Source organism: Perca fluviatilis, chromosome 5 (assembly GCF_010015445.1).
Source record: "Perca fluviatilis chromosome 5, GENO_Pfluv_1.0, whole genome shotgun sequence".
In the NCBI taxonomy this organism is placed as follows: domain Eukaryota; kingdom Metazoa; phylum Chordata; class Actinopteri; order Perciformes; family Percidae; genus Perca; species Perca fluviatilis.
The window spans coordinates 12,204,316-12,230,904 of NC_053116.1; the positions used below are offsets into that span (position 1 = coordinate 12,204,316).

A 26,589-nucleotide genomic window follows, 5' to 3' on the forward strand; every position below is an offset into this window, starting at 1 on the left:
CCATAGTACGTAGCCTTAGATATTAATAATAATCCTATTGTGAGTGAACTGAGCTTTTAAGATTTTTTTTTTAAACCCTTGTGTTGTCTTCCTGCCGACTTGTTGTCCTCCCGGGTCAAAAATTAACGCTTTCTTTTCCTGTGCTTTTTTCACCAGTAAAAACAACTTATTACCACTAGTTTTACACTTTGTTTGGAAACTAATAGTCAAAAAACTTCATTTATGTGAAACTTATCTAACTAAAATGCTGCAATTATGAATTATTTGGACTAATAGTTAACATCAGGGGAACGTACTGTATTTTGAAGTTTAGTCAGGATACTGTTTTAAAACCATTTCAAATTGTTTTTTTCAAATGCTACAAAAATTTAATAAAACACCCAAAATTCAATAAAATTAGTGAACTGATCCGTTGAATGGAACTATGCATGTTGTTTTTTGGGAAATTAGGTTTAAAGAAACCTAAAATGTCTGATATAGAAACTTTGAAAACGGGTCAAATTTGACCTGAGGACAACAGGAGGGTTAAATCAGTATTGTTTGATAAATGCCTTAATTGCAAAATTGGTGTACAGGAATTTCCTTTTCTTCAAGAGAACGAGCTCTTTGATGCATCTCTGAAATACTAGAAGTATTGTTCTGCTAGTTCCAACGTATTTAGTCTTTACATAGTTTGAAAAATGCATAAATAGATTTCTCAGGTTAAAGATGCTTCCAGGGCCTTTCTTCATTTCCCCTGGTGTTTCTCCTGTATTGTATGTTTTCCTTAAAGCATCACGGTTGTGTCTGCAGGTCCCACAGATCTGAGTATGAAGGCAATCGCCCCGTCCTCCAGCTCCAACAGTCACGGTCAGGGAGGCGGCGGCGGTGGAGCTTCGGCTCAGCTCAGCCCTCCGGAGGTCACGGCGGTGAGGCAGCTGATCGCAGGATACCGGGAGTCTGCTGCCTTCCTGCTGCGCTCAGCAGACGAGCTGGAAAACCTGATCCTGCAGCAGAACTGAGTCCAAGCCAAACCTTCTCCTAGCCTGTCCATCTCTGTCGCCCTCGTCAATCACATCAGGGCCAGACTTTCACGCAAAGACACAAATGTCCATGAGTGATAGGCCTACTGCAGTGCACTGTGGGTAATGTAGGTACGGTACCTTATTCCCACATGTGTTTATGTATGTATGGACAGGCCAGAACATATCGCAGGCTGAAAAAAAATTTTCTTTATGCATTTGGTTCACTTTGACCTTAGTGCCCTGTTATCTGTAGCCATTCATCCCATTCAGTTCATTTTACCACTTCAACCTCCATTCGTCTCAGGAAGCGATGATCTATGTGGAAGAATTATCTGCATTGGTGCACAGGGGAGAACCAGAACCTTAAACTAGCTGTGACCATAATGCCACATTGGCTCGTTTATGCAGATGTTTGGGCAAATTAGTAGTTAAATAGCAGTGACTTTGTGTCATTAACTTGTTTCTATTTTTACTCAAGTGTAAACTATGCTGTACGGTGGCATCTTTTGATTTGGTCGTCTAAACAACAACTCTCCAAATTCACTTCTGTGTCAGGAAAAATGTATTGCTTTCTAAAAGTCTGCAGATGAATCACTGCTAAATCCACTGACTTGTTGACTTACAGCTACTAAATGTAGAGAAGGGAAAAACGGGACGGTGTTTGACAGTTTTCATCTGAAAAGTTTGACAGATCCGTTAAAACTATACCTCGGTCCTGCTCTGTTGGATTGGTTTCCAGATTCTTAGGCGTGTGGTTACGAAGAGACAAAGACTCATTACCCAACGTGACTTTATTCTCAGTTATTTTATTTTGGATATTTCATATATTTCTCATTACTTAAAAAGAAAGGAGGCTTTTAAGAAGCCTGGGTATGCAAATTGAGGTCACAGACGTCAGGGAAACAAAAGGAGATTAATATATTGTTTAGACTCTTGGTTTTATAACCAGTGCTACTGGAAAAGAGAAAAAGGTGCAATATTGAAGATAATCAGTAATGGTGTGCTTACTGAAATTACTCTGTCAGACTTGCTGAAGTGTTTTAAGGCAAAAAGGCGGAGTACTTTACCACAATCTCCTCCTGCTGTAACTATCAAGTTGTAAAAAAAACAAACTGAAATGATATCCCATGCAGCATTGTAGCCAATTTCAATGTTGTTGTTTTTTGTGAATACTGATCTTTATCTCTAACCTCGTAACTGAGGCACTTTTATGTATTGGGATCAGTCATTCGTAGTGATAAGAAAATGGGACCTGGCAGAAAAATGAGACTTAATGTTGCACGTCTTATTTATTTTACTTTAAAGTGATTTTTTGGAGTCGTTTTGTGAAGGAATTGTCCTGTGAGTTTTTTTAAAAAGGAGCACATTGAGCTCACATGCATCGGTGTAACCCTAACATCCACGTGGCTTTACTGGATGTAGTGTGAGTGTGTGTGGGCTGCTCAGACAAAAAAACGCTGTCCGTCTGTATCACCCCCTCTGACCTCAGCTGTGTCAAATTCTCTCTCTCATCTCCATCATGTCTGAAAACACACTGTCTGAAAAGAAGCAAGAGACAATCTTTGAAAAAGATGTAATCGCATCACAGTTTACTCTCCCAGCTGTCTGCTATGGTGTGTGTGTGTGTGTGTGTGTGTGTGTGTGTGTGTGTGTGTATGGTCTGAGGGCACACAAGAGTACTCAAAGCAAATCTAGAGCACAGTCTCACTCACAACAGACACTTTTAATGGTGAGTCACTTGGCACAAAAACATGACGCGTAAGTGTGTGTGTGTGTGTGTGTGTGTGTGTGTGTGTGTGTGTGTGTGTGTGTGTGTTTGTATTCCCTTTTCTTTGGTTGATGTAAGTGTTGGTATTGACAGTATGTTAATTTTCTGTTTGTGTATAAGTGGAGTGACCCAGTTTGTACGACATCAATCTGTGAAGATTTAATTCAGAGGCTGAGACATTCCAAACAAGGACAATGACTCTTCAAGCAGCCTAAAAGTGGCTCGCACCTTATTGAGTTCTCAAAGTTTAAAGAGATATATTTCTGTATTTATCACAAATCTTATCAAATTCATCAGTTATTTATCACAAATTAGTCTATTTCGCACCACCACCACCAGGCCGTTCTAGAGTTGGATTTACATGCTAAATTTTACTTTTTTTTCTTTAATTCCCATGTCATTATTGGGCTGCATTACTTTACATTACATTTAAATAATGGTTTCTATTGCGAGTTTGGAAGCACTTTATAGCTCAGGATTAAGGTAACATAACACAGTGATTTGAGATTGTGACAAAGGACATAAGCAGCGCTCAATCTGCTTTATTGATGATAAGCAAATGGCTTCTTTTTGAAAACCTTGTTAGAGCTCATCGTGAACTCCTTAGTGGTCCATATGGGAGGTGTTTTATAAAATAGGCTTAGAAAAGCAGGACTTTTTGTGAAAATCCTGTCTCAAATTAGCCTAACAAATGGAACCAGGATAACTCTGTTTCATAAAGCTGGTTTGGACTTAATGTGAGCAGTCAAAGTCAAGTCAGGTTTATTTCATGACGATGAGAAGTGTTGCTCATATGAACCCACAGAGAATAAACACCTGAATCTGCAACTCCCCAGTGCTTTCTGGAGCTTTATAGTGAGTTTCAGCTCATTGTTGAGCTGTCTGGCTGCAGCTTTACTGTTTTGGTTTACTCTCAATAGTCTCATAAAAGTCGTTTTCAGCAGGCAGCTGTTTTCAGAGAAAAATCTCTAAAAACCCACTGTGCACTACCTGCTCAGCACCAAACAGATGACAGACACAGTTAGAGACTAGCTGGTGAATATAGTTCAATGATAGTGGAGCATTTAGCAGCGAAAGAGCCTGACGTTTCCGTCGGGAGTTGGTGGAGACCAAAACGGAGTTAAAAGAAGAGGGAATATTACACTTACATTCATCAGGTGAACAGAAAAACAACTCACAATGAATGTTATGTTGCTTCATAACGGCTGGATATGTCAATAGACTATTTGCTAACAACACCTCAACTTAAAATGTTATGATAAATAGAAATGTTGTGTTCACAAAAAAAAGAAGCAGTGTTTGCAGGTTCAAGTTATCGGTTAGATTAGGTATCTTGAGCTCAGATTTTAATTGCACAATTAAGTACATTCCATGTCAGTATGTGACCTAAATTTGTTGTGTGAGTGCATCAGACTCTCCCAGTGCAGCAGTAAAGAGGAACGCTTTAAGAGAACACCATGTTTCAGTCTGGCAGATTCATTGTGATACTGTTGAAGCCTGAGCTGAAGCTAAGCCTGACTTAGGTCAGACTTCTCCAACCTCCTTTATGAAACAGAATTTCCCGACTGACTGGAACTGGTACTGTTGGTTTGATGAAACACCCCTCTGGGCTCAAACAGACATAACCATAGATGTATGGGGGACCTGAGTCCTCACATGTCTTCCTCGTCTCCTCCAACCTGCTCGTTTGTCCCTGCAGCCATAGCAGATCCTCACACTTCACGTCAGACTCAGTGATGTCATGCTGTCCCATCCTCACAACCAAACATCAGCTTGCAGGTTTGTAAACTGTCTTAAGTCTACGCTGAGCAACATTTGTGTGGAGTTACTGTGATCAACGACAACCACTTGTTGTCATGTTGTTGTTTCTAATAATGCCCAATGGATTTTCTCTTTGTATTGACTGGACAATGTAATCTATTGGTGTTGATTAAAAATGCCCTGGTAGCTTGTGGATTGCTAAAGTGGTCAGATAAATGTACTGTATAGCTGTACAAAGAGTGATAAAAAGATGTTTTAAACCTTTTTTTTCTTCTGTGGGTACAGCACTGTTAAAAAAAAAATCAAAGTGGTTTTAGCCCTTGCTTGTTTTAACTTATCATTTGGTGGTGGTCTGTATTTCTTCTATTGTTATTTATATTATTTCAATTGTTGCCTCTCCTCTCCGCACTGATACGAGACTGTAGCTCTGTGCAGGAGGTTGTAATGTAAACCTGTGTGAAGCTTTGTATTCCCCCCCCCATCCCCTCTGGTTTTGGACTCAGTGAAAGTGTGATGTTTACATGTACAGTTTTTCAGAATACTTTTGCGTTTTATTCAGGCTATATTATCTTTTCCTCACCTATACTCCAAATGTGTGTACATTTGCCCAGATATTTTCCTTTTTGTTGTTTCATTGCATCATAGTGCAGACGTGACCTCTTTGACTATTTGGTCACTCGGTCATGAAGTGTGCCGTGACAGCTGGTTGTGGTCGGCTCGGTGTTGTGGTGGCTTCCAGCATTTTTAAAAAGGTAAATCTTAAGTAAAAAGGGAGCTTCACAACTTCTCAAAGTGGACCAGCAAAGATGTATTAAGGACAACTTTAATCAACTGTTTATGAATACTATAGTGGCCTAAATGGAGATTGGTGGGGGTGTAGGTACATTTATTATACAATCCTACATTAAGTGCTCAGAATCTTTTAATATCCCGGCCGTATTGTCAGGTAAAACTCCTTGTCCTTAACCTGACTGGTACCCTGAAGGGACACTTTGACCTGTTGTTATATCTCCTCGGTAACATAAAAGCCATTCCCCTCTCCTGGCCTTTTTAAGGGGAACCCATAAACCTCAGGAAATACTGAATCTCCAAGTTTAGTTTTTATCTCATTTCTTCTGAAATGATTTAAATCTCTTAACGAAAACCATTAACATTTATATGAGATGTCTATTGTTTTGTACATTTATCATTGTGATTTAAAAGTGGAGCTTTTTCCAGTACCTGTGACTTAATATTTAGATTTTTTTTCGGAGTGTTTATAGGTATGGATATTTATTATTATATGTGAAACAAAAAGACAAAAGAAAAGGTTGAACCTGTTTCATTTGTATGTTTCATGCAAAACTGTCCAGGTGAGATTCTCTCTGCCTCTTACATATCACTGATGAGGGACCTGTGTTTGTTTGGAAATAGCGCTTTTTCAGTGTTGCATCAACGCTATGAAAAAAAAACCCCAGAAAAAAAAACACCAGTGGTTTACCAACAGCAGAGTTGCAAGGCTTTCCTCTTTGCCTGGGATGTCAGTAACTGAATAAAATAGTGCGATGAGCTATCTAACTGAGGTCTTGCTTCTTTTCTTTTATTTCTGTGTCAGTGTCAAATCAAAAAGAAAAGTCAAGTCAATTTTATTAATATAGCCCAATATCACAATCACAATTTTGCCTCAAGGGGCTTTATAATCTGTATACAGTTTATGACACCTCTGTCTTTTTCGACCCTCACTTCCAATTAGAAAACAACTCCCCAAACAAACTCTTTAACATGGAAAAATGGAAGAAACCTTGGGAAGAGCAAGTGAGGAAGGATCCCTCTTCCAGAAAGGACATATGTGCAATAGCTGTGGTGTGTACAGTCATTTAAAGTAGAGGTTTAACCTCCGCAGTCTTAAAGCTAGTGGGAACATTGGCAGTCGTAAGAGACAAGTTGACAATGTTCAGCCTTGTAGGTCCAAGAAAACGCCAGAGATCTTTAAAAAGTTTAGCTGGTTGGAGGTTGAGGAGGCAGGAGGTTTTGAAGATGACATCAGCTTAGACAACATTTCAAGAGATGTGTAAGGACAGATACTAACTGGGATTCAACATATGTACTGTACACCAGATGTTGCTGGAGACGAGAAACTCATTTTATATTTAATCTTATTTATCTATTTTTCTGCAAAAGAAATCTAAAAAATCATGAGCCGCAAAGCAAAAGCTGCTAACAGTTGACTATTTTTGGCTACATTTAACTACAGTGTCAAAGAGAAATAAAGGATTGTGTTTATTACTAATTAAGCGAAAACAATAGTCTGCTTTGGCAGCGGACAGAGCATGCTTGTAATTTAATGCTCATTAACTTCCAGTTTTGATTTATGCCATTAAACCAATCTCTTGCAGGCCTGCTTTCATCAGTAACCCACAGAATAGACTTCTTGACGGTTTAGTTTTTTAGAAGTTTAGTAAGAGGTGCAACTGAATCCAGAAGACTAGAAAGCTGTGTTCAAGTCACTGGTAACATTTGATAGGTCCTGGTTTCAGACATGTAAACCAATCATATCCAGGCCATGTTGAAGAATCAAATCATTATCAGTAAGACTTTGGTGGACAATGATCTGAACTGAAATGTGAGGGCCTTTTTAGGCTGCAACTTTCTTTAGTAGAGCTGCCTGCAGATTAGGTCTGTAATTTGAAAAAGATGCCTTAGGTTATTCAATAATTTGTGGGGAAATTTTTCAGCAGCGTTTTGGGAGTGAAGTTATTTGTCCACAAGAGGGCAGCAGAAAGCAGTAGGAGAAAAGGATTTGTACACCGAGCATTCAGACCTTCACATTCAGTTATGTTGCAGCCTTATGCTTAAATTATTTATAGTAAAATGTTCCATCAATCTACATTCACTGCCCCAAAATAAAGCAAAAACTGGAGTTTGGATATTTTTGCAAATTTATTAAACAGACAAAACTGAAATATCACACAGACATTCAAGTTTGATGCCACCAGCATTGTCCCTGTTGGGAAGATACTTCAGAGGTGATGAGGAGTGCCTGGTTCCCTCCAGACATGACACTTGAGGTCAAACCACAGAAACTTCCAAGCAGGCTTTCACTGAGGAGACACTTCTGTCTGGCCACTCAGTAGTTGAGTTGGTTGTTTTTCTGGAACTTCCTCCACACATGATCTATGGAGCTCAGTTAGAGTGACCATCAGGTTCTTTGTCACCTCTAACCAGGGCCATCCTTCCCAGATTGCTCACTTCTAGAAGAAGTCCTGGTTGTTCCAAACCACTTCCATTTCAGAATGATTTTTGGAGGCCACTGTGCTCTTGGGAACCTTCAATGTAGCAGATTGATCATAGCCTTCCCCAGATCTATGCCTCAACACAATCCTGTCTCTGAGCTCTGCAGGTAGCCCCTTCAGCCTCACGGCTTGGTTTTTGCTCCAATATGAGCTGTCAGCTGTGAGACCTTAAATAGACAGGTGTGTGCCTTTCCTAATCATGTCCAATCAATTGAATTCACCACAGGTGGACTCCAATCAAGGTTCAAAGAAATTGGAGGCACCTGTGCTAAATATAAGCTGTCATAAAGGGTCTGAATACTTAACCTATCAATGTGATCATTTTTATCTTAAAATAGCTACATTTGCTCACAATTCTAAAATACAGTTTTTGCCTTGTCATCATGGAGTATTAGAGTGTAGATTGATGAGTGAAAAAATGAATTTAAACATAACAGGATAAGGCTACAACCTGTTTGGGCTGGACATACACATTTCAGTTATTAAATACATAAATACCCAATAAATTAATAATGATGCATTGCAATTCTCTCATTGTTATCTGAAGAATACCCTGTTGTGTAATTCACAACCTCGTAAGTGAAATATTTCTGAATGCTCAAAGTTCACGATTTATGACAGGTTTGCCAAGGCTGCAAAATAAATAGTTTTTTAATCATCATCCCGATATCATTTGCAATAATTGCAATACACACATTGCGAGAGACTGGGACATATCGCCAAATACCATTTTTGAGTTAGCTGAAAGAAAGTATCAGTAGAAAACTACACTATAAAATGTCACTATCATTATTTTTTTAATGCGGCTTTTGTGTTCAGTTCAATATTCAATTTGTTAAATAAAAGAATTTTGGAAATTATTTCCGTTCGTTTTATCAAATTCAACAAGCAATTTGTTGTAATTTATCAAACTACAGAAAGCAGCAGAAAGACACAAATTGTTGCCAGTAATATGCCAGTAATATCCTTGTTGCATATTCAACAACGTTATCATATATTTCCCTCGGTAAGTTTGTATATTGTAATTTTAGTCGTATAGAATTATTCTTTGTAATTTTTAAAACATGTCTGAGGAAAATGTTGATATTCCCAACAGCCTCATCGTTTTCCTCTTTAATTATGCCTAGCATATCCTGCATTATGTTACCCGCTCGTTAGCTTGCTAAATTGTTAGCCTCGGTTGGCTCCTAGACGCCGACAGTAACATTAATGTTGCCGTTGTCTAGCAGCGGTGTTCTCGCAATCTAACCACCTGAACGCACACATATTCCCATGTTGTAACCATGAGCTCACAAGTTCCATTTAGCAGGTTCAATACAGGTAGCAAAACACTAACCTGACGCGCCAGATGGTTTGTTTCACAGCACCATCTGAGAAGCAGTCACTCAAAACTGGTCTCGCACTGCCAGACCTCCCTCCACAGCACTGCGTAGGAGGGTGTGGCTAGTCCACACAGCATTCCGGGATGCGATATTACGAATCCCACTATGGCCACGCCAAGACACGCCCTTCAATAGCGTTCACACACTACTATTGGCCAGGCGTCCATGCTTACATGTACAGGTCCTATCCCCTGACCAATCCCCTAACCCTAACCTTAACCACTCGAGGTGAAATGCCTAACCCCAACCAATCGAGCTGCTTCGTAGGGCGGGTCTTGGCGTGGCCATAGTGGGATTCGTAATTTTGCTTCCGGGATGGGAGAAAAACGTGGTCTGGTTTATTGGCATTTCTTTAAACCAATCACAATTGCCTTGGGCGGCGCTAAGCTCTGGATGGAGCCATGGTGCCTCTGCAAAATAGCCTCGGGAAGGAATTTGTTTTTAGTTGTGCAACAGAAAACTCAGATTGGACAGATAGTCTAGCTATCTGTCTGGATTTACCCTGCAGAGATCTGAGGAGCAGTTAACCATAGTCCTCAGAAATCCACCGGAGTTTAGAACAACACAAAGAAAGCGCAAGGTAGCGGGATATCCGGCCTAAAAAGAGGGACATCAGGCGGAATTTCCGGCGGCACCTGAACATCGTCAATATAGACTTCTCAAAACAGTTTGGGAAAGGGCAGGCACTTTAAAAAAATACCTGGCAGGTGATTGGATGAATTATTTATCACATCCGCCATTGTTGATTTTGAACACACAGTCGCGGCCGTCACACACATGCTTTGATTTTACTTGTTGTGCTGTGCACTTCAATTTGTACAGCATTTTGGTCAACTCTAGTTGTTTTAAACGTGCTATATAAATAAACTTGACTTGACTTGACATCTAAACCACACCTGTAGCCCCGAAGCCTAGTCTGGATCAAGGGAAGTACATTTCCAAGATCGCCCTCACCTTCCGCTCCTTGCGTGTTGCCGTTCTCAAAATCCCTTCCCTACGAGAAACAACAACAAACTTCGAGCTAACAAGCTACACGCTAAAAATGGCAAGTTTTGAAGAAAATTTGGATCGTGCAACAAGGCAGGCCTGCTTGGTTCTTTAGGGAAATGATTGCAAAGATTTACAAAGAATATGTTTACCGCATTTACTGTCTAACTGGGACGTTTTGGGACAGACTGGTGGGATTGCTGTGGACGAAGTACACACGGACTGCTGTTGTGTTTTCACTGTGTGAAAATATTGACTTTGGTCTGCTGGAACACAGTGTCCATTTCCTCACATGAGAATCTGTTTTTGAAGCCAGCTGTAAATCTTCCCAGACCTATGAGCTCAGCCAAAATATTTGACTTTGTGTATTCATGTCCACTTCAGGATGAATTATAATAACCAGTGACCTGTAGAGCAAATTCCGTTTAACCATGTATCCAGCTAATTTAAATAGCTCACGTTACTGTATTGTGTGAACAGTTAACTTCATTTAATTTTGTATGTGGCATTTTCTTGCGGGGTGCAAATGTTCCACCAAAACTAGTTTCTTCCTGAGACCATTTTGCAGATACATCACCGCTGCATCCAGAGCTTAGCTCCGCCCGTGACAATTGTGATTGTGATCTCCTGATATTGTCAGAATCCAGCTACCGTGCAAGGTAAGCATACACAGGTTGATTATAAAATGGCGTACAAAGGCAGTAATACAAATTTGTACACCTGCCTCTAGTGCTGCGTTCACACTGGTCGCGAAGCGAATATTCGCATCGCTTTAAACACGTGAGTTTGATCACGGGATGTGTAGGTTTTATTTGCGTTACTCACTTTACTTGCAAAGTAAGTAATCAAATACATATCCATACAAATACACACAACATGCAAGTGTAGTGAAAGAGAAAACTATGTATGGATTGAAAAAGTCATACACAAAGTATAGCATATAGCATGGCCTAAATAAAGTTTGACAAGGTCTATTTCTCGTGCCATTTACACAATGCTAACATACTGATGTTTAGCAGGTATAATGTTTACCATGTTCACCATCTTTAGTTCAGCGTGCTAACTTTTTTTAAGCCTATGCTAATGTGAAGGTAAATTATTTTGCAGGTTTTGGGTCATAAGCCAAACCATTTCCAACTAATGATGGCACTACAGGAAGTTATTATAATTCATCCTGAAGTAGAGATGAATACATAAAGTCAAATATTTTGGCTGAGCTCATAGGTCTGGGAAGATTTACAGCTGGTTTCAAAAATAGATTAACATGTCATAAAATGGACACTGTGTTCTAGCAGATCAAAGTCAATATTCTCACACAGTGAAAACACAACAGCAGTGACCTTATTATTCTCTTATTTAAATGTGTCTAAAACATTTCCCAACTATACACTTTCAGAAACAGTTACAATGTTTGCTTGAAACATATTTTGAAAATACAGGTTGTAATGATTTTGGTCTTTTACTTGGGTAGTAGTAGTAGTAGTAGTAATGCAACGCTGTAAAAATACTCAATTACAAGTAAAAGTTCTGCATTAAAATGTGCTTAAGTAAATTATTCGCAGGATGTATTAATATTATAAATAAATAAATGAATAAAATGCAGAAAAATACCCCCTGTGCATTATTATATATAATATAACTGGGTCATTTTTACTACTCGCTGCAGCTGTCAAATTAATGCAGTGGAGTAAAATACAATATTGCACTCTGAAATGGAGTGAAGTGGAAACAAAGTAGCATGAAATGAAAATACTCAAGTAAGTACAAGGAGCTCAAACTTCAGTACCGTACTTAAGTAAATATAATTAGTTACTTCCCCTTACTGCTATTCACTATTTTTATTTAGACAAAAGAGAGGCTCACTGATCCAATCATTTGACTATGTCCCAATTTCTAGAATGAATATCTTGCACACATTTATTTTGTAATGTTAATAATAACCTTTGTTAGACTTAATTTGTTGCTGTTCAACAAGCATATTTATCGCTTCATGTCCAGTTTAAAAAACAAACCAGTTTTGTAGGGATAATATTAACTAAAGTCACAGAAGCCCTTAAACAGTAACTGCACTAACAACGTGTTCCAGACAAGAAACACACATAAACAAGTGTGGCCTGCGGAGATAATCGATCATGGTGAGTCTTTGTGTTGACACTGAAAGTCCCTCAGTGACACGTGAACTTACAAAAGTTCAGCGGTTCACACTGTCTGTCTCCTCATGCTGCTGATCAAATATAGATCTAAAACAGGATGACACCAGAACCCATGCCCAGTTTGAACCCCTTTACCTGAGAAGACAGACAGACAGACAACATTACATTAGACTTTGTCTGCTAATACTGAGAATTCAACGTTGTCTTTGCTCTCCTCTTATCTGTGCAGTATAAACTTGTACGGTGTGTTTTGTTGGAGTCCGGGGGGTGGACTCTTCCTGGGCAGCACTGCGTCAAAGTTGTGGACCTGATGCCTTTGACCCAGATTCTTAAATTATCTTGGAGCCAATTCATGTGCAGGAACGCTGTTGGTGGCCAACATTTTCCACTATGACAGCAGATCAACGTTTAAAAGAAAAAGACTAGCCCGAGGATAGTTTCATTGAGCACATTGAATTTGATTGATTGATGATTGATTAATCTACTGATTAGTTTCTCAATTAGTTGATTACATTTTCGGTCTATTAAATGTTAAAAAATGCCCATTATGTTTTTCTAGAGCCTGAGGTATTGCCTTTAACCCTCCTAACCCCAAAACCCGCTGGCGGGGTAGAAAAAGCATGTTTTGTTTAAAGCCGGTGACACACCAACCGGACGGCTGAAGGCAGTCGGACTGACTGCCTCCCCGAGTTGGCCAAAAAAAGTGCCTCGGAACACACCGAAGTGATGCCGACTGCCGACGGCAGCTGATTGGACGAATGTGTCACGTGGGTCTGGTTTCTCCAGAAATCCAAAGCCACACTGTCATGGCGGCTTGTTCAGAATACAATCTCATATTTTACTAAAATAGTTCATCGAAACATGTTTCTGAAAATATTTTAAGCTAGAAATAGGATATGCAGTTGCTGAATCTGTCTTCCTTTCAGATCGACAAAGGTCAGTTTAAAAGATTTTCGTCAGATTTCGAGAGGCGTTAGTCACGCTAATCCCGCTCGTCATTTCTGGGTTAGCACTCCACCAATCAGATTGGTCATGGAGTCCGACTGCCCGCCCTTCGACTCAACATGTCAGGTCGGCCAAAATGAAGGCTGACAGCTCCTCGGACGGACGACGGCACAGAACACACCGAACAGACTTGAGTCACTGACCTCGCCAGACTGTCCGACGGCCGATTATCGGGTTGGTGTGTTGCTGCCTTAAAAGATTGCCAAAGAAAAACCACTTACCCTAGAAATGCGCCTTGTTGACGGCGCTGCCATTATGTTAAAAAGCTCCAAAGTTAGGCCAAAAAACCACTAAGTGCATTCAAACTTCACATAGAACATGTCCGATTTCACAAAATTGTAGAAAATCAACCATTTGCATGATCAAGGAGCTGTAAACTTATGGCTTCTCAGCTATGCGTAGGCAGCCATGTTTGTTTCCTGCCATGCACAACCACGTGATGAAAATTCCTCCTAACTGACTGAGACCAGCACCAAAACACAGCGCCGCCTAGTGGTGAACAGTGGTAGAAGAAGTTTTCAGATCCTTTACTTAAATGTCTTGGTTTGTCTGAACAACATTCGACAAGACTAGGTCAAAACCTACTATATGTCTGGACTGTGTATGGTCAGTGTGCTGAATTGTGGTCAAATTGTTACAGGGATAGTCAGCGGTGGTGTCTATAATGTGAATATAGTTAATGAATGTTCAATTTTAGTGGTCCCAGTAATATTTGTTTGTTGTGGACTGAAGTAGCATATCACATGACAAGATGCGTTTGAAACAAATAACTGAGGACTACTCTTCAATGTAATTGTGATTATTCATCTAAAGTGTTATTGTGTGATTCATTTTACTTTGTTAAAAAGACCGGACCTAGGTTTCACCCTTCACCCCATGACAATTATGAACTGCAGCCTTAAATGTTTGTCTTTAAGTTTCAATCAGATTTTTAGTATTATATTAAGTGTAGCTAATTATTTGTTGATTCCACCGCTGACTGCAACTCTCTGTTAATTCACTTTCTAGTTCCTAAAGAGTGGATTTTACCATATATTTTGTTGAATCATCAGCATGCATACAACATTTTGCGTTGATATACAAAAATCAGCTTCCCTAAGGGATACCGCAAGAGCCCAACTAGTAGCCTAGAAATCTAGATGCACTGTGGTCAACATCTTGATGTGGGTCTGGCTTGTCAGGCTACCCAACTAGTAGATTACACACTTAAAAAATAATCCATTAAAAAGTCTGTTTCCTATTGGTTCACAGAGATTCACAATTCTCATGAAATTGTAACATTTTTATTTTAATTACTATTTAATTTTAATTACTCTAAAAAACAATCGGTGATTAGTTAAATCAAACACAGCACAAGCATCGAGTAGAACTGTTACCGTTAAAAGTCACAGAAGCTCGTTCTATTGTTTTTCAGTCTTTATATGGTCCTTGCACTAAGTACTCTATCTTTGATTTACCATGAAAAATAGCAGATTGCTGAAGCAAATCTTCAAATCTGAAAAATAAAACAAACTTCTTAAAGTTTTTGCACTATAGTTTTGTTATTCAACTGTATAAATCCTGCTTCTTTCTGCAAGGTTCAGCAGCATCATGACATATATTCAGTCATGTTTTTCCCCTCTATCTAGTGTTTTTTTTTGGGTCATTGCAACAGTGTTGTTTTGACATAAACATTTTGGGATTCTTCACTGTGTTCTGTGAACATTGCACAGAGAAACCCAGAGGGTCCTCTGAGGTAATAAAAAAAGGCCTGCGTGCTGGGAAACTCACGTGTCAGAGTGTCCTCTGAGGTAATAAAAAAAAAGCCCTGCATGCTGGGAAACCCACGTGTCAGATAAGTGACCCAGGAGTGAGTCTACTTGGCAAGGATCACAGGACATTTTTAGACCCAAGCGCTTCTCTGATACGTTGCCGGAAATAGTGCAGCTTAGGAGGGCAGGCATACATGGGTAGAGGTCTGAAGACATGAATCATGTCTTTGGTCCTTTAAATGCCAAAACATTTGTCCATGTATATTGCTGTAAATGCTGCAATGGAACACACTGGAACTATTTGACCCTGTTTTAACAGAACGATTATCTTACAACAGAACTGGTCTGTAACTAGTTTGTTCTATTCTTAGTCATCAGTGTGCACATTGCAAAATGTTCCCTATTACCTCATGGAAAAGTCCATTCAGAGAACCAGTGCATTTATCGATCCTTCTAACAGTTAACAGTACTCCATGTCATTGCAGTAATTAGAATATGTTTAAGGTCCAAAATGATAACAAATTATATGAAAATGTTAATTGGCTTTTACATGTGTTGCTCTGGCTTTGGAAACCTGGTCCTACTACAGTAATATTTGATGAATTAAGATTTTTTTCCCCCCACTTTTATTTCTTTCGGCACAGTGGTTAGTCCAAAAGTTTTCAACGCAACATGTTGCATTTCAATAAGAACACACAGATTGCAGAGGAGCATTAAAAGCTTTCTCCTTGCAGCATTTGTAAAGTTACCAGACTGAATCTCATACAACAATGTGTTTAGGCCTTTAAAAAGTGTCTTTTAAAACAATGAGTATTTAAAAGCAGCAGGTGGACTGCTTTATTGTGATGCCGTGCAGTTGTTCTAGAAGGATGTGACAAACTCAGTAGCAGGTTTGTGCTGGCAGTAACTGGTAACTGACCAGTGATCTGCTTTTAGAAACGTGTTGCATTATAGGATCAGCTAACTTTGACTCCTGTTTCCTTGTTCAGTTATACATTTGGAGAACCAAAACTATGGATACAACATGTATTTCAATTGTTCTATAAAAACTATTAACCTTTACTTTCCCAAAAGCTGTCGACCCACATTCAAGCTAATGTGCGGCATTATGTAAACTGAGCTACGATAAGCTAATCATATCAGCTAAACAGATTAGTTTAGCAAGGAGGTTACAAAACAGCTGCTCTGCTGTGTGGATCACCTGAGGAGATGTGACAATAACACAGAGGATTTGAGGTTTATTATAATAATGAAAATATAAGGCACATACTATATTTCTTTTGGCAGCCAGGTTAATAACAGCTGTGTGAGATCAATAAAATACATTGTGAATGCTGACTGCAAATATTTTAGACTATTTATTATTATTAACAGTGTAGTTACAAGAAAAATACATGAAAAAACATTTTACATTTTTTTTTTTACTTTTGGTCATGATAAAAATATACTATACATACAGGCAAAAATAAAAAAAGCACTGACTAAGGTAACAAACACCATTGACATCATGATCTCCAGTGATGGACTATGTGATGAATGGCAGGCTGAGGGTGAGGGGAGATGAGAGGGGGCAGCAGGCGGCAGGAAGGTGAGGCAGTGGCAGGGGGTGGAGGCTAGGAGGAAGTAGGTGAAAGGTTGGATGTTTCAGACTTTCCATTGTCACTGCTTTCACTGAGTCGTCTCTTCATAACCATTTCCCTGGCAATGCAGGTCACCTGGCCGTCAGCCACTGTGTAGGTTCCGTTCCTGTAACACGAGGAAAGGTCAGTTTTATGCCACAGAACCAACTGTAACTGCACCTTATTAACTTGGTTATGTATGTTCATATATTACAACACTCACTTATGAATGTCAGATCCATTCTGCATGCCGGGCTGGTTCGGTTTTGCCAAGAAAAATGAAGTCCACCAGTGGCCAGAATCTTGCCTTGGAAGTCCTGCAAAAAACACAATACATTTTTAGACAGGAGCTTAGTGGTTAGTAGCTTAGCAGGGAAACTTTACTTTTTCACACTTTCAAAACTAAACTTTTTTTTTTAATACCTGGATGGTGTGGAATGACCTCCCCTGTGTACTCAGCACTGCCACAGGAGCTGTTGCTGGAGTTGGACCCAAGGCGCCCTCGAATAAAGAGATATAGACACTTATTTTTAGTGACAAACTCATATTTATATACACACTGTATATATCTTAATAAAAACAGGCTTCCACAGAAAGAATACAAATACTGCTGTCAGATGCAGAATGAAAAACAATCAAAGATGCCATCTTGCGATTCACTGAATTGAATCCAATATAAATGCAGAGAGGCCAAGTCTGACTCACTTCTATAGTAATCATTGGTGGCGATGAGGGAGCCAGTTGATGGAATTGCTGCCATTTTCTCCGACCTTAGGTAGAAAACACCTCAAAGATGGAAAATGGAAACCTGGAGGAGAGACAATAGGAAAATAGGTGGTGCAGGTATTATTAGGCTGGACATAAAATGAGAAAATTACTTCCATTATGTTTTCACCATAATTTAATTTCCTTTCAATTTTCCATCTTATTCAATTTTATTTCTCTTGAAATGTGTGTGTATTGTTATAATGTTATAATGATTCTCTTGCTTTAAAAAACACTACAGTACAAAGATACTTCCCAGTCTTATGGATACATGAGGTGAGAAAGCACATATAACATTGACAGCAGGTCACTCAGGACCAATTTCAGTTCATTATTTTTTTTTTGCTGCATACATTCATATCCTCTGTGCTTCATTCCTATCCACATGTGTTCACTGCAGAGTGATAAAGCAAACGCAGCTGCTTCCTTGAATCTGGTTTCCTCGGTTTCCTCATCACTCAAATAATTGGATTGTGTCCACATGTCCAGATAAATCTAGAGCATGAGCTGGCTGCGTGGCCATGTAGGTTACTGGCAAAGGATTGTGCCAGTGCTCTTGCCACAGAGGGCATATTCGTATAGCTGGTAGACGTCCAGCGCACTACTGCGTTCTGCCACGTCTATTACAGATGTCTCTGTCCAAATTTTTTAATGCAAAAGAAGCCACCAAAAGAACCTAGAATATATTCATGGTGCAACAAAAATTTTGTATGCATGTATTATATGTATTTCAGACTCTTAAAAGTAGAATATGTTATCAGCCTGAGAACCAGCTGAAGGCTTTAAAGCTTAATACCAGATGAGCAGCAGATGGCTTTGGGGATTTCAAGGAGCAAAAACATTGTGTGCACTTGATAGCTTAGATAAACACAGAAGCCGACACAAACACTTTTATACAACAGCCAGAAGGCAATTTTACCTAGGCCTATTAACCAGTATTTAGGCTACTGCATGTGCTTATAAAAACAGCAACTTTTTCAGTTAATCAATTTTGTTTTTAAAAACACCTGAGTAAATATAACCGGCAGGTATCCTCACTAAAGAACATTCCAGCACACTTATGCAAAAAGCTACCTTTGTATTTTTTTTTGTATTCTTACCTACCTTAAAGATTGTGATGCGGTTGTAAGGTGCGGATGGCTTGAAGAAGGCGAGGTGCTAGTTGTTACAATGGCCCATTTGTGGAAGAAGTGTCTGTGGTGACCGCTGTGGTCAGTGGTGCTGTCGCTGACAGGAGAAGTACCGGCTTTTATAGGGTCTGGTCCAAGTGGCACGGGGCGGGGACTATGGCAGCCCAAGGAGGATATGCTCTGCTGTCGTTCTGTTGAGTTAAGGACATAGGTTAAGGACGGGTAGCCTACTGGGTGACATCAGACAAAAGGAGGCTTTGGAAAGGGTTTAATTAACTAGATTATGTCAAAGACTGACGGACATAATCGTATAGCTACATTGTTTGCTTCGTATGACAGGTTAGCTTACATTACGATAGACTCGTGTCATTTAATAAAGTGACATTTAAATTAGCAACATGGAACGGCTTTAATACGTTTAATACGGCTGTGTTTAGTCCGTAAACTAGCTAGCTAACCTATTGTTTTGCAGGGGAAACAGGATCTGTTTTAACCATACACCCATGGATTTAACCCACATACAGAAGGTTAGCTAACCAATATCAGTGTCATTTTACATTAAACTCCACTCAGCGTGTAACATTACTCCGCCCAAATAAACCTCACCGTTATTTTTATGTTTAAGAATTACATACAGTGTAAAGCGTACGTCTTTCCCTGGTGGTCTAGTGGTTAGGATTCGGCGCTCTCACCGCCGCGGCCCGGGTTCGATTCCCGGTCAGGGAACGAAACTTTTATTTCTTACCAGTTTGGTTTTACTTTTTTACGATCTGTAGTTTAACATATCAAACGTGTATAAATAATAACAATAATAGTTGCAATTGCACTGAATGTTGCACGCGATTACAATCAGATGACAGAAATGTAACTCTAATGATATTGTAGACCTACTGCATATAGTCCAACATTAGGTTTGGGAGATTCAGTGCTTTTTCTTCACTTCACTTCACTTTTTTTGCAATCAGCTTCTGATTTAAAAAAAGTAGATTCAATGCAGTAGTTGGGACACTTGAATCCAGTTTCCATATCCTAAACAAAACAACGCCTCTAGCGCCACCCAAAGGCTTGATATAGAATAAGGCCACCACTGACACTGTCAGTTTATATTTCGGCTCCCATGTTAACAGGTTAGAGTTTACACACTGCCGGCGTGAGACGCGTGCTTGCTAGAAATAGAACCAGCAGCGCCGCGTCAGACACGCTTCTGGTGTGTAGGACACAGAAAAATCCACGCAGCTGAGACGCAACAGAAACGCCACTCTCGCGCGACGCGTGCAGTGTGTAACCGGCCTAAGAGACATTTTCTCTCAAAAATGGCAGTAGGAAATGTATTTAACAACACCAATCTTAGTAAATTAAATGTATGTTACCATCAACGACACAATACCACACACTATTCAATTGACTTTAATTGAAAAATTGTAAAGTACAAAAATACTTCTTGTTTGTGATATTCAGTTTTGTAAATGTCACAATTAATGCCAATGAATGCCTATTGCAAGTAAATAAACTTTTTTAAGATAATGGGTTTACTGCGCTCATATATCCAAATACACAACTCCTAACATTGCATTTATCCAACATGCAGAAATATTACATATTCACATATTAAAAGACTATTTTACATTTAAGTTTAAAATAATTTCCCATTGCAAATTTAATGGATTATATTAGTCATATTGTATTAATACAACAATAGAACATAATAGTGAACAAATTCACACAGACAAGTGAGTAAATTAACATTCTCTCATAACTTTACAAGGTATGAAAAACATATTTTTTTTATATGTGGGAAGGTTCTTTCTCATGTGCGTGAGGATCGTCTTTCAAACCCAGAGGTGTTTCCATTATCCATTGTCCGACTGCCACTCACCTTGTCCTGTGTGATCCAGACAGGAAACACGTGATTAATACTCAATAATCTATAAAGTAAGAACAGTGTGTGACAGCTGTTTGGACAAACTCACCTTCACATTTCCGACCATTTCCTCAAAAGACTTGAACGTAGAGGAATGTCTACAAAATGTTATGAGAAATGTGAAGACAAATTACACAGAGCATATTTGACAAGCTGCTACTTTCCGCAAAATTCCGCATAAAGTTTTGCGTAATTCTGCGGCCGCTAACTGAACATGAGCTCCATTTGTGTTTAAGCACACAAACACAACAGTCAGCAGTAAATATAGGAATAGCAGTAATGTTTTACCTCATAGTCGGCACACTCATGGTGTGGCTCAGGGTGCTGGGTGTCACATTGGAGAGGCAGAAGAGAGAATGGAGTATGAACATTATTAGTGACAAGTAAAGTTTAAAACATCATACTCAGCAAAAGCATTATAGTACAAACCTTATAATTTAGTCAAAATGTACACTCATCTAAAGGATTATTAGGAACACCTGTTAAATTTCACATTAATGAAATTATCTAATCAACCAATCACATGGCAGCTGCTTCAATGCATTTAAGGGTGTGGTCCAGGTCTAGACAATCTCCTGAACTCCAAACTGAATGTCAGAATGGGAAAGAAAGGTGATCTAAGCAACTTTGAGCGTGGCATGGTTGTTGGTGCCAGACGGGCTGGTCTGAGTATTTCACAATCTGCTCAGTTACTGGGATTTTCACGCACAACCATTTCTAGGGTTTATAAAGGAAAAACTTCCAGTATGCAGCAGTCCTGGGGGGTGAAAATGGCTTGTTGATGCTAGAGGTCAGAGGAGAATGGGCCGACTGATTCCAGCTGATAGAAGATCAACTTTGACTCAAATAACCACTTGTTACGACCGAGGTATGCAGCAAAGCATTTGTGAAGCCGCAACACGAACAACCTTGAGGCGGATGGGCTACACCAGCAGAAGACCCCACCGGGTACCACTTATCTCCACTAAAAATAGGAAAATGAGGCTACAATTTGCACGAGCACACCACAATTGGACAGCTGAAGACTGGAAAAATGTTGCCTGGTCTCGAGTCTCGATTTCTGTTGAGACATTCAGATGGTAGAGTCAGAATTTGGCGTAAACAGAATGAGAACATGGATCCGTCATGCCTTGTTACCACTGGGCAGGCTTGTGGTGGTGGGGTTGTAATGGTGTGGGGGATCCCTTTCACCTTCAGAACTGCCTTAATTCTTTGTGTCATTGACTCAACAAGGTGCTGGAAGCATTCTTTAGAAATGTTGTCCCATATTGATAGGATAGGGTCAAACACGGTATTAGTATGGTGTTCCTAATAATCCTTTAGGTGAGTGTATTTATCTTTTGGTAGGGCTCAGAAAAGAAATTATTTGCATTATTGATTAATCTATCACTTAATTTTATGATGTTAAAAAATGTCTTTCACAATAGTGACCCTAAAACCCCAAAACATATTTGATTTAAGGGATATAAAACTGAGAAAATCAGAAAACAATAAATGTTTAGTATTTTTCCTTCATATATTTAGGTATAACAGTTACTGCACGCGCACGCATGTGCGCGCACTCGCGCGCACACGCACACACACACACACACACACACACACACACACACACACACACACACACACACACACACACAGTCTTACCGTGGTGGGCTCGGAAGAGGCAGAGCTCTGTTGAGATAAAAACAGACACAGATAACGTCACACCAGCTTCTGTTTCCACATGGATCACAACAACAGACTTGTCAGCCACTGCTGCCCATGTCCAGATGTACTAGTGGGATTGCAGTTGCTTACTGGCTGAACAAAAACACAAGATGCAGGCCTTCAAACTTAAAGTGAGCCTCCAAAAATCTGTTTAAATTCACAACACTCATCCCCTGTAGACTTTTTAAAAAATGGTGTCATCCTTCACAGAGCATCACACTTAATTTGGGTTTTTCCATTTTATGCTACTTTATTCTTTTCATAATTTCAGAGTGAAATATTGTACTTTTTACTCAATTTATTTTAAAGCTGTAGTTACTAGTTACTTTGCAGATTCAGATTATTAATCTAATATATTTAAACAAATAATGTTGAATTTCCATTAGTAGAATATTAATTGTATTTAAGTATTTCTACACTGTGGTATGGGCCTGAGAATGTCCATCACTGCATGGATGCTTAAAGTGGTCATTTAGAATTTGTGTTGTTTTCAGTGGGTTTCAATAATCCAGTTATAATAATCAAGAGTTTTTACAGTGGATTAAGTATCAAAATGTCCGCAGAATTTTCCTAAACTATTCCTGCTGTATGATCCATTATTCACCACGCTCTGTGATGAAGGAATTACAAACCGTTTACAGACACTTTTCAACCATAAAGTGGGTAAATGTTTGATACTTAAAAAGACTGAGTTTGGGTGGAGAATCACTTAAAAATGTGTCAATGAGGGCAGACAACAATTGCTTACAGCTTTAAAAGGCAGGCATTATTTGATTTTTTTTTCTTGCTGTAAACCATACCATAAAATGACCAGCACCAACAATTAATTTTTGTCTCAATACTTTGCGCTTTCCCTTCTCAGTCGGTAGCTATAAGCCCACTAGGACAGAGTGTGCAGAATTAAAATTAAAAAGAAAATTAAAATTCTAAACAAAAAACAGTGTTTGTATGTGTTCATGCTAATGAAGGAACATGTCACCTGGTGGGACTCATTTACTGTATATGTTTTTATAATTTTTTGGACACCAACAGAGCTCTATGGCACAGAGGAAAAAGCTATATATCAAGCTGTGGATACAAAGATAATACTTGTTATTCGGATACATTTATTGTTGGTTTTACTCTTTTCATGGGATGTGTTGACCATAAAAAAAAAATCATTATTCACTTTATCCCTTAAGTTATTTGTGTCACATGTTAAAGACATAATATGAAACCTAAAATTATATGTCCGTGCTTTATCTGAAATACGGCGGTTAAATGTTCAAAACCCTGTTGTGCTGTTGGAGCTGTCCAGTCATCTTACTCACATTCATTCATGACTTTTATTGTCAGTTATTATAACTGAAAGTTATTATAGTGACTGTAGTGTTCTTACATCTACACTCGTAATACATTAAACCAGTTTTTTACTTCTGGTGCTGGGGTTTAGATGACAGAGCAGATCCAGGAAGACAGAGATAAAAAGAAAAGAAAAAAACATAATTGGAAATAAAAGTATACTAATACTTTTAAATATTCTGGCATGGTATTTTCTGAAAGCCAAAGCATGGCTTTATAATGTTCTTATGTCTTAGAATATTTTTTTAATGTTTCATTTAATTAATTTGAAATAAGTTTTTCTTTTAGGGTCTGCCAACCTGTAACAGTGACGTCAATTTGCATTTTAAAGCATCCTCCTGACATGTAGCCTACTTGTTGTGGCTCTCTGTTGGATTCCTGCTGTCCATCTGCCTTCCTGAATTAGCCAAAGACAGCTTTTCCTACCAGGCATCTCAATGGTAGCTTCTGTATTATTAACATGCAGTTTGGTGTTTTTATTATGAACTCAAGCCATTTTTTATTGTTATGACTCATTACTCAACAACTAAATTTGCAGAATGATTACATTTTTTCTTTTCAGAAATTAGGAGACAAGACCTGGACAAATCCTGAGAGTACCTCATCTGTGACAGTCTCCTGGTGATGGTCACGCCCATATTGGACATTGCAGAAGATGTCACCTGGCCTGCATGAGAGAGACCCTCCCGTGTCCTCATATATCTACAGGTAGAAAGAAGTGGTAGACGTCAGGACATGAATGGATATGGACTTACAGTACCGTACACACAGAGAGTACAAAGGTTTAAATTCCCACACGCTCACAACATAAATTAAGCAGTTAACAATAGGCTCATATACGTCAATGGCTACGATCCATGTGGCTGCAGAAGGCTGTTTCAAAGAAACGCTTCAGGCTAGCCCTGCCTCTCAATACTACTGCTCCTTATGCTAAGTCTGGCTGTAAGGCTATTAACAGAGCACCGATCCTATTTGACCTGAAAAATCCCATCACTACTTTCTTAGAAGACAATCCTCTTTAACATGTGAGCACATAGAAAAACATTGGGAAACCCCTGCGCTATAAAATGCAGTACTGTACAAGTGTTTTAGTTTTTCAGGATAGGATGCAACATGATGACCAACACTTACATGTTGGAGTGACTGATGTCCTCCAAAGCGGCAGAGGCTCTGAGATATCTGAAACAAGAGCAGAACATGCACAAGTTGACAGGTTATGACCCTGACTTATGACAGAGAGCACGACAGGCGTCAGTGTGCTTTCCATGGTTATGTAACCAGGTCTGTCGCAGCACAGGTTGGGTGTTTTAAGCCAGGTAAGACTATAGAGGTATGTATTGGAGTTTTTAGCCATCCAACACGCCTTGCCTCACAATGAAAATGGCAGTCTAAACATGCAATGCTTATGAGGGTGCCAGCGCACTTACGGGGCTGAGATCTGGACGTCTTGCCAGCCTTTGGACAGGTTCTGTTTGAGGTTACTGAGCGGGCTCATACCAAGCTGCCTCTTGATGTCTGCGGCATATTTTTCTCTGACCAAAAGCACCTGCCGCAAGGTCTGAATTTCCTCCTCCACCTAGAAAAACACAAACCAGTTAAATCAATAGAGAGACAATAGTCAGCAGCAGATGCTGTTAAACATATTTACTTTTTGTGATTAATAGCCTAAAAGAGCTGCATCACCTTTTCAAGTTCAAAACGTAGATTGTCTATGTCCTCCTCGGTTAGATCTGAGGCTGAGCATCCATTTTCTGTTATCCCCGTGGAGAAGCTAATGGATGGTGAAGCCCCACCAAAACCTTACAAAGAAGCATGGGCAAATAGATAGATAGATAGATAGATAGATAGATAGATAGATAGATAGGAACACGTAAATATCACCAACCTATAGGACATCCTAATATTACAGTGTGTGGGTAAATAAATATGAATATACGACGAATATATGAATATAAATATACATTTGTAGAGAAGTTATTGGATACAGTAGTCCCTCTGAAACCTCCCAGAGGCATGGAGAAAATGTTAGATAACCTAGTCATAAATATTAGATAGCTAGACATAGGCTATATCTTTAATTGTTGTGTACTTTTATATAACGTTATTGTCAAAAAAATTTAAAACTGCAGTAGTTATATACCAGTAACAGATAACAGTACAGTCGGTTTCATATGAGTCAACGCAATCGGAGCTGTCCTTAGTGCTGAACTCCACTCTGCTAACTGAACAGCTACCGTGACTTGTTGCTCACGGAGCTAAGCTAACGTTAGCTAGCGTCGACAGCAGCACAAACTCACAATATCGTTAAACACGTTGGCTGCCGACTAAAACTAACCGAGATATTTGTGAAAATGAATTGCACGGTGCTGTAAAACCAACGTGAGATCGTTTTACCTGGTCGGTTCATCGCTGCTTCACTTTCACCTCCGGAGTGTTTTGACTAGCTTAGCTACAAACAGCCTCTGTCACCATCCAATCATGTCAACTCAGAGACGAACAGGAGGCGGGCACACAGAGGATCACGGAGCTATCATTGGACTGATGTTGTTCACATGTGTGACGGTGTGCGATACCGTAGGCTAAGTATATCCAGCATTGAAAATCTTATTTGGGTGATGTACAAAAGCACTAAAATAGACTTAGAATACCAAAAGTAAAAGTAGGTTATAGGCCTACTCATTGTGCAGAATGGCCCAGTTAATTATTTTGCTTATTGATTTGATTGTTTTTACCCTTTTTATTTGTTTTTCATTTTGTCTTCTCTTTACTATGTTTTGCATATTTTGTCTTCTTGTAATATTGCTTGGCAATATATTATTTATATTATTATTATTAATAATTTATATATTTATTATTAATATTTTTTTTTACCTTGCTTCGTCTTCGTTGTAAACTCTGTTTTTAAAGTTGCTATATAAATTAAGTTATTAGTTCTGGATTATTTTATTGCTGATATGCTGGGCTATTTTATGGATTGTATAGGATAGGCAACAATAAGCCTTGGGCTTCAGCTATTGATTGCA

At 39.1% G+C, this 26,589-nt stretch overlaps 3 protein-coding genes and 1 non-coding gene across 5 annotated transcripts in view; 2 read left to right on the plus strand and 2 right to left on the minus strand.

Annotated features, from left to right (window-relative positions):
* The window catches only part of nol4la (nucleolar protein 4-like a), a 28,201-nt gene extending 22,107 nt beyond the window's left edge, over window positions 1-6,094 (plus strand). Inside the window, exons 11-12 of one of the 2 annotated variants that reach the window (XR_005639365.1) lie at window positions 793-2,662; window positions 2,768-6,094. Coding sequence is in view for 1 of the 2 variants with exons in the window: in XM_039801835.1 (XP_039657769.1) it covers window positions 793-1,001 (209 nt within the window). In the remaining variant the exon portion in view is untranslated. Of the gene's footprint in view, window positions 1-792 lie in introns of both variants that reach the window. The other variant, XM_039801835.1, reaches the window with a different exon arrangement.
* Window positions 6,095-16,418: 10,324 nt separating this feature from the next.
* On the minus strand, window positions 16,419-18,713 carry ppdpfa (pancreatic progenitor cell differentiation and proliferation factor a). Its single transcript, XM_039801834.1, has 5 exons — window positions 18,572-18,713; window positions 17,408-17,510; window positions 17,126-17,203; window positions 16,926-17,019; window positions 16,419-16,829 (listed from the first exon to the last, which is right to left on the minus strand). The coding sequence occupies exons 2-5, from the start codon at window positions 17,460-17,462 to the stop codon at window positions 16,697-16,699; spliced, it is 360 nt and encodes a 119-aa protein (XP_039657768.1). The 5' UTR covers window positions 17,463-17,510; window positions 18,572-18,713; the 3' UTR covers window positions 16,419-16,696.
* A 538-nt stretch (window positions 18,714-19,251) lies between these two features.
* trnae-cuc lies at window positions 19,252-19,323 on the plus strand. The gene has a single exon. It is a non-coding gene; the product is annotated as a tRNA-Glu (tRNA).
* Window positions 19,324-19,988: 665 nt separating this feature from the next.
* Window positions 19,989-25,973, minus strand: LOC120558333 (tumor protein D54-like). The gene is made up of 9 exons (XM_039799269.1): window positions 25,961-25,973; window positions 25,250-25,365; window positions 24,994-25,142; window positions 24,698-24,745; window positions 24,167-24,268; window positions 22,163-22,189; window positions 20,807-20,842; window positions 20,568-20,616; window positions 19,989-20,479 (listed from the first exon to the last, which is right to left on the minus strand). Exons 1-9 carry the CDS (start codon window positions 25,971-25,973, stop codon window positions 20,405-20,407), a joined length of 615 nt encoding a protein of 204 aa, XP_039655203.1. The 3' UTR covers window positions 19,989-20,404.
* Between the last annotated feature and the right edge of the window lie 616 nt (window positions 25,974-26,589).

What these genes read in the sequence shown, in the direction of transcription:
- LOC120558333 (XM_039799269.1), bottom strand. An exon ending in GACGTCCAGATCTCAGCCCC is followed by an intron (nt 24,746 to 24,993) that starts GTAAGTGCGCTG and finishes CTCTTGTTTCAG; the next exon opens with ATATCTCAGAGCCTCTGCCG. An exon ending in GACATCAGTCACTCCAACAT is followed by an intron (nt 24,269 to 24,697) that starts GTAAGTGTTGGT and finishes TTCTACCTGTAG; the next exon opens with ATATATGAGGACACGGGAGG.
- ppdpfa (XM_039801834.1), bottom strand. Translation starts at nt 17,462, where the DNA reads ATGGCAGCAATTCCATCAACTGGCTCCCTCATCGCCACCAATGATTAC. An exon ending in CACCAATGATTACTATAGAA is followed by an intron (nt 17,204 to 17,407) that starts GTGAGTCAGACT and finishes TCTTTATTCGAG; the next exon opens with GGCGCCTTGGGTCCAACTCC. An exon ending in AATGGATCTGACATTCATAA is followed by an intron (nt 16,830 to 16,925) that starts GTGAGTGTTGTA and finishes CTCGTGTTACAG; the next exon opens with GAACGGAACCTACACAGTGG.